We start from the raw sequence: 12500 nt of genomic DNA on the forward strand, positions 1-12500 counted from the left end.
CGCGCACACACACACACACACACACATACACACACGTAAACACCTCACAACAACACATCATAATCAGTGTGAAGACTGATGGAGGAGAACATCCTGCTGACTAATCTAAACTGGCAAGGGATTGACTACGGCTAGCGGGGTCACAAACACAACACTGCTGCCAGGAATGCCATTCAGTTCTACCGTCTCTCTCTCTCCGACTAGTTCAGTTCCACCGTCTCAAAGACTAGCTCAGTTCTACCGTCTCTCTCTCTCCGACTAGTTCAGTTCCACCGTCTCAAAGACTAGCTCAGTTCTACCGTCTCTCTCTCTCCGACTAGTTCAGTTCCACCGTCTCAAAGACTAGCTCAGTTCTACCGTCTCTCTCTCCGACTAGTTCAGTTCCACCGTCTCAAAGACTAGTTCAGTTCCACCGTCTCTCCGACTAGCTCAGTTCCAGTTCAGTGTCTCTCAGATTATTTCTCCAAATACAGGACCTCCAAGAACTAGTTCCTCTCGTCTCTCTGGTAACACACCATGGCAACCAAACAGATCCACTTGTCAACAGGCATATATACTCACACACACACTCCAGTCCAACCGGGTGCATAAACCCCAAACCAACACACACACACACACATACACGTTTAGATACTTAACTGCTGCACTTCCGCCGAAAGGACATCAAGCGCACGATCCACGAGACCGTCCTCTGAAGCCAAGAGGGCTTCATCAAGGCATCGTACCAGAGCACACTTGCTGCCCGTCTCCCTAACCTCCAGCCTCTATCAGACCCATCTCCCTTTCTCTTTCTCTCCCTCTCTCTAGTCTCTCTTTCTCTCCCTCTCTCATTCTCTGCCTCTCTCATTCTCTCCCTCTCTCATTCTCTCTCCCTCCCTCCCTCTCCCTCTCCCTCTCTCGCTCACACACACACACACAAACACACACACCCCCCCAAACCCATCTGCTGAGATTAGCTGGGGATTTCCACTGAGCCGAAAGGATCAGAGCCTGCAAGGTAAGGTGGCAGGTCAGGAGACACACGCAACCCACCACGACAATACACAAACAATGCCAAATGCCCAACACTTCAACTAAGAACAGAGCATTACAATATCGACCTCGACAATACCTTCAGCATAAACACAACTTTGCCATACACAACACCTACACCGTAAACACTTACAACTTTACCATACAACACCTTCACCGTAAACACAACTTTGCCAAACACAACACCTCAACCAATACCACAACTTTGCCATCCACTACGCCTAACCGTAATTTAGTCAAGCATACCCAGTGCTGTAGAGCAGGTGGGTGTGGCTCTTATGGCATGAAACAGGGTGGGTAAGTGCCAGACTACCCTAACGGTTGCATGAATCCTTTCCACACATCTGCGTGGTCTGTGGCCTTCCTGGCAGTGTCAGGCTGAGCTCACCTGTGCAGGTGTGGCGGGAACAGCGCTGGGTAAGGCAGCTCCCTGCCGTGTTACACACCCGCTATGGTGGAACAGCAGCTCACTCACACACCCGCTATGGTGGAACAGCTGTGACAGACGGCTGCTTGGCTAATGTCGGAGATGCGATCCCTGTTTAATTACAAGCGCCTATGGACATGTCTAGCCTTTACATATCGGCTATCTATCAGACAGACTGTGGAGAGGCTACTACTTGACGTTGTCAAAACAACAGAGCTAGGGATGATTTAATTCCCAGCTCAAAGTTTCACCAGGGGCAGCATGCCCAAATAATGAATAATCTCAGCTGTTCGATATGATGTACCAGCAAAGTTACCCAAGAATACTGCAGCTACGTCATGTTACACACACAAACACACACACACACACACACACACACACACACACACACACACACACTCACCTTGCAGGCTCGCGCCAGCGTTTCAACCAGTTACAGCAGTTCGCCATCAGATTGAACATGTCAGTTTCACCTCTGCAACTGGACACGACCTCTCCTGCAGCGAGACGCAGACTCTTGCCACCGCACTCTCCAGCGTGTGTGTGTGTGTGTGTGTGTGTGTGTGTGCGTACCGATCAGCTATTCCGCCCGCACTCAGCCATTGTCACCGTTGTACAATCAGGGGAATCTGCAAACATTGACCTGCTAGGTATCGCAAGACGCTAAACGCTTAAAGGTCCGCTAACCGCTGATTAAGGCCCCATTATACAATCACGGTAGACGGGCAAGTTAAAATATCTGATTTGAAACTTTTTAGCTCAGGCTTGAATAAAAGCAAAACAATACTGTGGTTGCCAATAATATGTGCTGGCTAGTAAGGTGCGGAACTTGTCTTTCCCACACCATCCCCGTTTCCACGGAGTTGTCAAAACCAACTGTAACATAAGCTAACACACAGCGCTAGCTAGGATAACTTACATCGCGGATGGCACAGCCAAGTAACGGTAAAGTCCATTCATGATAAACGTTAGCTTGGTGTTGCCTATCTTATCTGATCAACCCAGAGGCATAAATATTAACGAAAACGTGGTTAAGATAAAAATAGTTCGACCTCAACAAGTAACTAGATGTAATGTTTAGTAAGCACTAAACGAGCGAATGGCGTTTAGCTAACGTTAGAGCTCCTCGACTAGAATAAAGCCCGATTGCCTGTTCACTAAAAAAACATGTTCGCAAAACCTTTATCCAACCCAAGCTAAGGCTTATTTTAAAACTCATCATCTACCATTGCCTGAATCCAAAACTGTCAGAAGTTGATATGTTCTAAATAGTAGCTTACAGCGATCGTTTGCTAAACCCCCCTTGGATTGCAGTATTAGCTAGCTATCTATAGGGATATTTGTTTACGCCGTGGAGACTGGCTGCTATGGCTGCGACTGAGTTGGTTGTGCGCAGACTCGGGTTTCTCCTTATGCTGCATTCGAGAAAGCTGGGATGTCGCATTCATCCCACTTGGAGTGTACTAGGTGCGACCTCAAAGCGTTCGAGGCGAACGAAGTTGAACGTAAACAACAAACATGGCCGACCGTGCCAAGCTCTTATTCGCGTTGTCTTTAAATAGACATTTTGACGTGAAACAATGCTGTCTTCTTGCATATGCGAACCAGGCAGAGGAGGGGAAAAGACGGATGAGGTATTGAGACACTGTAGACTGTCTCTTTTATTTATAATCTTGCTAAAATATAGCCATCTAAAATATCCATGAAGTTAACAGAGATCTTTACACCCTGTCTACTACTAGGCTGATTGTCTGACATTACACAAATTGTTTATTTAATGTTAATTTAATGTAACATCAGTGCTTAAATAAACATCTAAATGCCAATAAATGTCCAATAAATGTCCATGGCACACATCTCCACGGGCGCCGCCATTGTTATGTGACGTCAGTTTGCTCCGACTCGTGAAGTCGGGGTAGATCATTTTGCCCCCACCTCACGACTAGAATCTTCCACTTCAAGTGGCGTTCGAGTGCACTTTTCCTAGTTGGAGGTCTGAAATCTCCGATCTCCTAGCTTTCTCGAATGCAGCATAAGTTCCGTTCCAACCATAAATATCGGAAGACCTAATGTCTATGCCTCCAATGGAGCTCTCCGAGAGGGACATCTACCGGTAGCATAACTTGCTAGGTTTACATTTATTCATTTAGCAGACGTTTTTGTCCAAAGCGACTTACAAGGGAGAGAACGGTCAAGCTAACAGCAATACAAATCCTGGTGTAACAATAAATACTACTTTTCATAAGAAATAGAAAAAACTACCTAGAAAGGAAAAAAAGTGCAGGAATATAACTGCTGAAGTGCAGGTTAAGTACTAGTCAAGGTGCCAGTTAGGAAGGGAAGTGCTCTCTGAAGAGTTGGGTCTTCAAAATGTATTGACACCTAGGCCTATCTTTCATCGACAATCACCAAGAATTGAGCCCGCACCGTGTATTCCAAATATGAGCTTTATTATTTAGACAAAAAAGTCTTATATAAACCCCTCCGCCTCTAATCATACACCATACAAACTCTTCATTTACATAGTTAAGAATAAAAAAAAAGAATATGAATAAATTAATAAAGCTGTTATTCTTGGATCATACATCTTTACAGCTCTTTTTAAACTTAATTTTCCTTTACAAAGGACTTTTACAAGAAGGCTAGTCACTGACCACCATCTTCAGAGGCTGTTGAGAACCCCACACAGCTGAAGCGCAGTCCTCATCTGGAGTGTTGCTAATAACCTGTGAACCAGTCCATGAAGCTGCTCCCCAAAACCCCCCCCCACACACACACACACACACACATACACCTTCTCAGACATGAGCACCAGTGAAGTAACTTAATTAATGACCGTCTGGATAATGTGACGCAACTCTGCTAGTGGGTAACTGCTAGGGGGTGTCTGCACGTTCAAACTCCCCAGAGCACAAGTGGACTGTTCAGGATTTAATCTGTGTGTGTCTGTGTCTGTGTCTGTGTCTGCGTCTGCGTGTGCGTGTGTGTGTGCGCATGTCTGTGTGTGCGTGTGTGCGTGCGTGGTCATCTTGGGTGGGTGAGTGTTGCAAAAACTAAATCAGTGCAAAGCCTTCATCTCTGGAGCTCCTTACAGTGCAGCCTGTAGTGAGTAGAGGGCAGCAAGGACAACCACACGGGCAGACGCAGAACGTCTATGACCACAAGGGCAGACGCAGAACGTCTAGAACCATCCTGACATTCCTCATGTTGGAAGGCATTATGGGCGACTGCTCCAGTACCAGAACCGGCCACTAGGGGCTGAGGAAGACTCTTCCCAGAGCGGTCTTCAGAATGTTTAATACAGGGAGAGCGGTTCTGGCCTGGGTCCGTTTGGTACCAGACGCTGGCCACAAATAAAAAAAAACGTTTCTGATAACATTTTGTCCCCATGAAATGGTGCAGAACTTAAGACTATCTACCCTGAGCAACCCAGGGCTAATATTTCATCGTGTAAAGTCTGAACTTGAAGTATTTTGGCCAGACATTCTCATTTCTTATTAAAAAAAGTTAAGCAAAGATGTGTAGTGATTAGCAACAAGTGACAGTCATCAAGCAACCACTGGAAAAGCGTGACGAGGCTCCTCCTTCCGTCCTTGAAGATCCTCATTTCAGTCTGGTGATATGAGGTTGGGGTCATGGGAACTGTACTCATTCAGTGTCTGCTAGAGTCTCCTCTTCTCTGCTCTGCGTCCTTCCCTGCTCCGCTCCTGAGCCAGAGTCAGGGCATAATCTCTTTTAGGTCTCACAGGCGTCTCACAGCTTCCTTAGCGTCTTCTTGGGAGTCTCCTTCTGAGACGTGTCTCCCCTGTTTACCAGCCACCTGTTCAAGTCAAATTAACAATACAGGAGTCAGCATGTTAAACAGGAGCACACGCACGCACGCACGCACGCACGCACGCACGCACGCACGCACGCACGCACGCACGCACGCACGCACACACTAGAGATGCGCGGTTGGCGGTTGCACCCGCGGACTCCGCGGTTAAACCGCGGATCGGGCGGGTGACGTGACAAAAAATAGTATTTTTATTAAATTCGGGCGGGTGGCGGTTTACCCAACGAAATTCAAAATATCTACACATTGTTAAATGTCGTTACCTACATCCAAGCACATTTTTAAATAATCAAATTTTCATCAGGCAGTAAATTGGCCTAGTTCCGTGTAGGCCTATGCATACAAAGCAAACAAAGGAAGCAAAAAAGTTCAAATTAAGTGACGACCCCTATCATGTCGCGTCTCTTTGCAACGCCGCAAACCTGCAAGCTACGAGTCAGCTGCCAGTAATGGAAGAAGCCTTAACGTGTCGTAGATGAAACTGCCTGGGTTATTTTGTTTCGTTAGGCTATTAGTTATATTTTAAAACAGCCAGTCATTGTAGCCTACCACTTGTGGAATAAGGAATTTCAAAGAGATGATGGAGTGATTTGACTCAGAAGTGACATTGGGCATTGGCAGCGCGAGATGTTCAGAACAAGTTACACTTCTAGCTCAGTAACATCACCAGCTAAGAAAGAAGGTAAGAAAAATAGTCGGAAAGCAGGCAAGTGTTGGGGTTGTTACAGTATAAAGCCTACAATGCGGTGAAATTTCAGAATTGGCTAACAGACTCGGCGTTTCCTTCTAAAACTAAAAACAAGGCTATATTACCATATTAAAATGGTGTACCAAATTGCGTTTTATTACAATGATAAAAAAGTGTAGGCTATGGTAAGGTCAGGTTTGCCGATGTGCTTGGCTATTTTAAAGTTTCTCCCTGTGCATCGATCGGAGACAGACGTCACTTCACTGATAATATTCTGGGGATAGGCTACAACATAGCCAATAGGCTTTCATACTAGGGGCTTTATCCTTTAAATATCTTTGCGGCATTGGATCAGTCTCCTTTCAAGAACAGGCAAGAACTTTCTAGCCTCGCGTTAGCAGCGCCTATACCTAAAAACAACAGGCGGGTGGCGGGCGGGTGCGGTTTTGAAAATTGGTCAAAAAAATTGGTGCGGATGTGTAGCGGACGGATCATGCGTTTTGTGATGTGGTTGCGGATGAAATAATAGCCCATCCGCGCATCTCTAACACACACACACACACAAGCTAGCAGTAGATAAAGTATCTCACCAACAGGTACAATATTTCTTGCAGTGTACTTCACAGGCAAACGGCCATCCATCCATCCATCCATCCATCCATCCATCCATCCAGACAACGTGCTTGCTCACTCACCTTCCTCGTCGGAGTCGAAGCCGAAGAGCGTGGCACACTTCTTGAGGGCGAGGTGCTCCTGCAGCTCCTCTGAGCTGGCCAGCGAGACGAAGCACCGTGAGCAGCGCTGCCTCTGAGGCGGCTGACCACTGGGGGGCGCCACCTCCGGCTGTGCCACCGCCGCCACCGCCTCCACGGGCCTGCTGCAACCCTTCTTGCGCTTGGGCATGCTGGTGAACCTCTCGTCCAGGTAGGCGCAGGGCGAGGGGCGGACGAAGGGCTTGGTGCCAACACTCCCATACGGAGACACCGGTCCCTCGGCCTTCGGCGTGGCAGGACCAGGCGCTTTATTGCCGTGCCCATTCACCAGAGGGGACTCGATCGGGCCGGCACTGGAGGAGACAGGCCCGGGACCGGGACGACTTTCTACAGCCAAGCCTACTCTTACACCGGGGTCGGGAGCACTGGTCCTCGTGTCTGCATTTACAGCAGGAAGTCCCAGGTGACCAGGGGCACCAGTCCTTGGGTCAGAACCCAAAGCAGCGGGCGTATAGGGTATCTGATCCTGTGCGGGTGGCTTTGTGACAGCGATGTGGGGGGGCGTCTGCTGCGGGGCTCGTACCTCCCCGTTGGGGGGCATCATCAGAGGGATGACGTGTCTGTACCGTGAGGGGCTGTAGTGCTTCCGCTCGTGCCTGTGCAGCTCGATGCTGCTCTGCGCCGTGTGCTGGCAACCTGAGAAGCAGCACGGCATGCGGAGCATTGGGTGCTCCTTCATGTGCTCGCGCATGTCTAGGAGACGCCTGAACCCCTCGCTGCTGCAGCCCTGGTGGGGGCACACGTGCCTCAGGGCGCCGCCGTGGCGACCCACGTGGGCGTAGAAGTGTTGGAAGCTTTGGAAACGGCGGGCGCAGTACGTGCAGCGGCCGTCGGACGACCGGAACACGGAGAGGAACGCATCGCTGTCCGTGGGGTGGTGTTGCAGTAGGTGACCCAGAATAGCCCCGCCCCTCCCCTTCAGCAGGTCCTGACAGGCCCGGGCCGGGCACGGAACCAGCTCGGTCAGGTTCGGCAGCACACTCTTCAAGCCTGGCATCTGGCCCGCTGGGCGCTCACATGGCTTCATCACGGTGCCACACACGGCGGCCTCCGGCACAGACCCATCCTCCCGGCTCGGAGGCACATGAGCCTCGGCCTTTTTGAGCGCTTTCTGTGCTTTGCGTATTTTTTTTGGCTTGGCTTTAATGGGCGGCTCTCCCGAGGCCTCTCGTGAGGCCGAATCCCCCTGATCTGTGCTGTTACCCATGATGCTCTCTGAGGAGGCGTGCCGTCTGGCCCGTTTCACCTTTTTGCCCGGCGCCTCGCCACCTTCAGCGCTCACCTTCGTCTTCACCCGTGGACGTTTGTCCCTCTGAGCGCCTTCCTGCGCTGGCGGTCTTCCGCGCCGCTTCCTGACTTTCCCGTTCGGTCGCAGCGGATCATGCTCACCGTGCGTCTCCATGGCAGCCGGTCCCTCTGTCACCCGCTCTTCTGCAGACTCCTCTGGCCCTGGGGAGAGTTTCTGGCTCCACCAGCCCCGTCGTTTCTTCTTCCTGGCCCTGGGGGGCATCATGAGCGGCGGTGTGTGCTTGCCGTGGCCGGTTCCGTTCTCCCGAGCCTCCTCCCCCCCCTGGACAGGAAGCTGCTCCGCCCGCAGCTGCGCCACGTGTTGGGAGAAGTGCTCCCAGGCTTCGTCGGGGTCCGTCGGAGGTTCCTCGCAGAACATGCACTTCCCCGGAGACAGCAGCTGGTGGTTGCCCCGGTAATGGGAGTTTGCGTGCCTCATGATGTTGCCGCCCTTGAACCACTTGTCACAGAGACGGCAGCAGTGGACAAGGGTTGCGGGGGACTCCTGGGGCGCGGGGGACACAGCACACTCAGACGGCAGAGGGGACTCCGACAGGTGATTCTTGACAGGTGGCATAACCTCGGACAGGGGAGCCGGAGAGAGGCTGGATTCCGGCAGTGCAGTCTTAGACGGTGTTGCTTGTAGTAGTGTAGTCTTTGACGGTGTTGTTTCCAGCAGGGGGGACAGACTGGGCTCAAATAGAGGACAAATAGTCTCTGGTGGTGTGACCTTGTGTTGGGGATTGTCCAATGGAGAAAGCTCATTGGTTGTGACCTTGAATTGGGGATTGTGCAATGGGGAAAGCTCATTGGGTGTTGTGACCTTGATTTGGGGATTGTCCAATGGGGAAAGCTCATTGGTTGTGACCTTGAATTGGGGATTGTCCAATGGGGAAAGCTCATTGGATGAGGTTTCTGCTAGGGTGACCTGTGGCAGCCGAGACAGCCGTGCCTCAGAGGGTGACGAGTCAAATGGTGCCATCTTGGACGGCGGCACCTCAGACAGTCGGGTCTGAGAAGTTGGCAGGCCAGATGCCGCAGTTTCAGAGGGCACCAGCTCATGTGACATTGTGTCAGAGTGGTGCGACACCACAGACTTTGTTGGGGTCATCTGGTGCATCTCTGGTGGAGTCTGCGGTACCCCCTCTGCGGTCCGAGCCACTTCCTGTCTCTTGGCCTCCACTTCCTCCGCAGCGGGCTCTGCGGCTGTGCAGAGCTCCGGGCTGGTCTCGTCTGAAGAGGACACTGGAACTCTACGTCCCAATAACACTCCGTCTCCATGAAGCCCCGGCCCTGCTGGAGCTCTGATGACATCACTACTATCCAGGTTGTTGTGGTGAAGTGTGATACGGTCATATTTGCCTGAGGTGAAACCATCTTCTGCAGTGATGCTTGGCTCAGTTGTCAGTCTGGTCTCTTCAGTAGAGGTTCTCTCGCTCAGCTGTTTAGCGCCATCTAGGGGTGTGGATGTGTATGTGGCCACCTCCACCTCCACCATCTCAACCACCTGAGGCTCTCCAGGCCTCTGCACTGTGCTGGCTGTGGTGGTGGTAGACTCTTGAGGCGCCCCTTGCTGCCCTGTCTTCCCAGAGACCTCATGCGGCTCGGCTGGATCTAGCTGGACGCCCTGCTCCTCGTGAGTCTTAGCGTAGCTGTGGAACTGCCTGATGTGGCCCAGCGGGCTGTGAGTGTGTGTAAACATCCCCTCCTCTCCGCTCTCTGAGAACCTCTGCAGAGCCCTGTGTGATGACACGCCGTCTGCTGCTATGGCAACAGCAGGTAGAAGAGTAAAGTGCTCACCTGCACCGTCAGCGCAGCAGGCTGAGACCGTCGTCGCGGGGACAGGTGACGTTGTGGGGAAAGGTGACGTCGTGGGGACAGGTGACGACGGGGCTGGAGTCGTCCATGTGTCCATCAGCTCGTTGTCGGGCAGGGAGAGCTCCAGCGTTTCGCTCCACAGGTGGAGAACAGTGGCAGCAGCTTGCCCGTCGCCCGACGCCTCCGCCATGGCGGAACCGGCGGCCGGGTTCTGCAGAATCTCTGCGGCAGGTTTCTTCACCGTCGTCTTCTTCCTCCTCTCCGAGGGGGAACGCTCATACGTCCTCATCTGCCCCGGCGGCGGCGCCTGCGACGATGGCTTCCTCCCCGGTTTCCTGCCGCCGGGCCTCCGTCCGACCCGTCCCGGGGCACTGTTCTCCGCCTGCGCGGCCGCCTCCTCCTCCAGGAGCCAGCGCGGCTTCCGTCCCCGACGCTTCCAGCAGCGGCGCTCGCCCTGGCGTGAGAGGAGGCGCTCCCGTCGCGTGCCGAGCTGCCGCTCCGTGTCCTGCTGAGCCATGTCCAGCTGCCGGAACGAGCGCCGCAGCGCCGCCGAGTTCTCCGCCGTCATCTTCACGCCTGGCTTCCTGCCTCGGCGCTTCACCACCGAGGACAACCCGTGGCACGGCAGGGCTCTGTGTCTGTCTGGTGCTGCCGTCGCCATGGTCACCGAGGGCAGCCTCTGCTCACTGGTGGGATGCTGCGGTGGGGGGGGACTCGCGAGAGGTATGTCGAGGTGGCAGACACACGGGTCCCGCGCGCAGCAGGCAGCGGCCGCCCAGGGCTCCACCTCCTCCGCCATGATCTCCAGCGTCAGCGCGGCCCGGCAGTCGGAGCTGAGCAGGTCGACGCAGCTGGAGCGCAGCGTCACGAGGTTCCAGAACTCCGGGTCGAAGCAGAGCCCCTTCTTGAGGATCTGGAGCACCTCGAAGCGCACGTGGTTGCCGATGGGGCTGGCGTCCACGTGGTACTCCTGATCGGGGTGCGTATACAGCAGGGAGACGGTCCGGTACGACTCCACGGAGCGCTCCAGGAAGAAGACGAGCAGGGCACACGCCCGACACACCTCCAGGTCCGATGGCAGCAGGTAGGCGATGGTCTTGTAGAGCAGGGACTTGGTGACGGGGTCGTTCTGGAGGTCGGTCTCCAGCGCCCTGGCACACAGCTCTACACAGAACCGCAGGCCACACTTCCCCACCTGGCAGACAGATAGACAGAAGTGGGGTTAAATGGGCATAACTACAGAATAATATCTGATACGCTGACAGACAGACAGACAGACAGACAGACACAGACAGACAGACAGACAGACAGACAGACAGACGTGGGGTTAAATGGGCGTAACTACAGAATAATATGTCGCGGACAGACAGACAGACGGACAGACAGACAGCAGGCAAAAAAAAAGGGGTCAGGGGTGAAAAATGTCCCCAATTTTTTTTCTCATCAAATCTACACGATTCACATAGGTCACCTATTTTGGTTTCAAAACGGCGAATTTCGCCAAAAGGTGAGGGATTTTCATGTCTGAGACAGAAGTGGGGTTAAATGGGCGTAACTACAGAATATGATCTGATATGCGGGTTAGGGTCACTCAAACTCAAGAGGTCAGAGGTGAGGTCTAGTAAAGCATAGTGTGGGGCAGAGTGCAAAAATATGACTTTGGTGGGTAAAAGAATATGCCTAGCCGGTAACTTTGTCATCTACCAGCCAGAGTTAATATAAATATAGTGAATTCATTCATTTACCATTATTATTATTTTTTTTAATAAATGAATATTGTGCCCTGCTGTGGGGTAATGACTTAGAGAGGTTTAATATGAATAGAATAGACTGAGAAATACCTGTACATGCCACACCTGTGACTGCTACCCGAGTGCTGAGTAATAGGCTAACTGTGACTGCTACCTGAGGTGAGTTGAGGTTTAGCTTAATACTGAGTAATAGGCTAACTGTGACTGCTACCTGAGGTAAGGTGAGGTTTAGCTTAATACTGAGCAATAGGCTAACTGTGACTGCTGCCTGACGTGAGGTGAGGTGAGGTATGGTTTAGCTTAATGCTAAATAAGAGGCTAACTGGGACTGCTGCCTGAGGTCAGGTTTGGTGAGGTTTAGCTTAATGCTAAGTAATAGGCTAACTGTGACTGCTGCCTGAGGTCAGGTTTGGTGAGGTGAGGTTTAGCTTAATGCCAAATAAGAGGCTAACTGTGACTGCTGCCTAATATCAGGTTTGAAGAGGTGAGGTTTAGCTTAATGCTAAGTAATAGGCTAACTGTGACTGCTGACTGAGGTGAAGTAAAGTAAGGTAAGGTGAGGTATGGTTTAGCGTAGTGCTGAGTAAGAGGGTATGGAGTGGCACCTCTGCCAGGATGATCGTGACGAAGGGTTAGGGTTAGGGGTGTGTATGTGTGTGTGTGTGTGTGTGTGTGTGTGTGTGTGTGCGTGTGTGTGAGGTGAGGTTTAGTGCTGAGTAAGAGGGTAAGAGCGGCACCTCTGCCAGGATGATCTTGATGAAGGGTTAGGGTTAGGGTGAGGTGTGTGTGTGTGTGTGTCACCTCTGCCAGGATGATCTTGATGAAGGGGAAGACGGCTCTGGCGTTGCTGGCGGTGAGGATCAGCAGATGGCACTGCTGCAGGAAGTCC

At 52.0% G+C, this 12500-nt stretch overlaps 2 protein-coding genes across 3 annotated transcripts in view; both read right to left on the reverse strand.

Annotated features, from left to right (window-relative positions):
• The window catches only part of arl13b (ADP-ribosylation factor-like 13b), a 12070-nt gene extending 9404 nt beyond the window's left edge, over window positions 1-2666 (reverse strand). Inside the window, exon 1 of the mRNA XM_080836036.1 lies at window positions 1863-2666. Coding sequence (XP_080692162.1) covers window positions 1863-1921 — 59 coding nt within the window. The 5' untranslated portion in view covers window positions 1922-2666. The remainder of the gene's footprint in view (window positions 1-1862) is intronic.
• Window positions 2667-3892: 1226 nt separating this feature from the next.
• The window catches only part of znf654 (zinc finger protein 654), a 15903-nt gene continuing 7295 nt past the window's right edge, over window positions 3893-12500 (reverse strand). For both annotated transcript variants that reach the window (XM_080835834.1, XM_080835833.1), the window contains exons 7-9: window positions 12413-12500; window positions 6678-11055; window positions 3893-5279 (exon numbers count right to left, since the gene is read on the reverse strand). The exon at window positions 12413-12500 is cut by the window's right edge and continues 54 nt beyond it. In XM_080835834.1, the coding sequence (XP_080691960.1) occupies window positions 5269-5279; window positions 6678-11055; window positions 12413-12500 (4477 nt within the window). In that variant the 3' untranslated portion in view covers window positions 3893-5268. The remainder of the gene's footprint in view (window positions 5280-6677; window positions 11056-12412) is intronic.

This window comes from Sprattus sprattus, assembly GCF_963457725.1.
Source record: "Sprattus sprattus genome assembly, chromosome: 3".
NCBI lineage: Eukaryota > Metazoa > Chordata > Actinopteri > Clupeiformes > Clupeidae > Sprattus > Sprattus sprattus.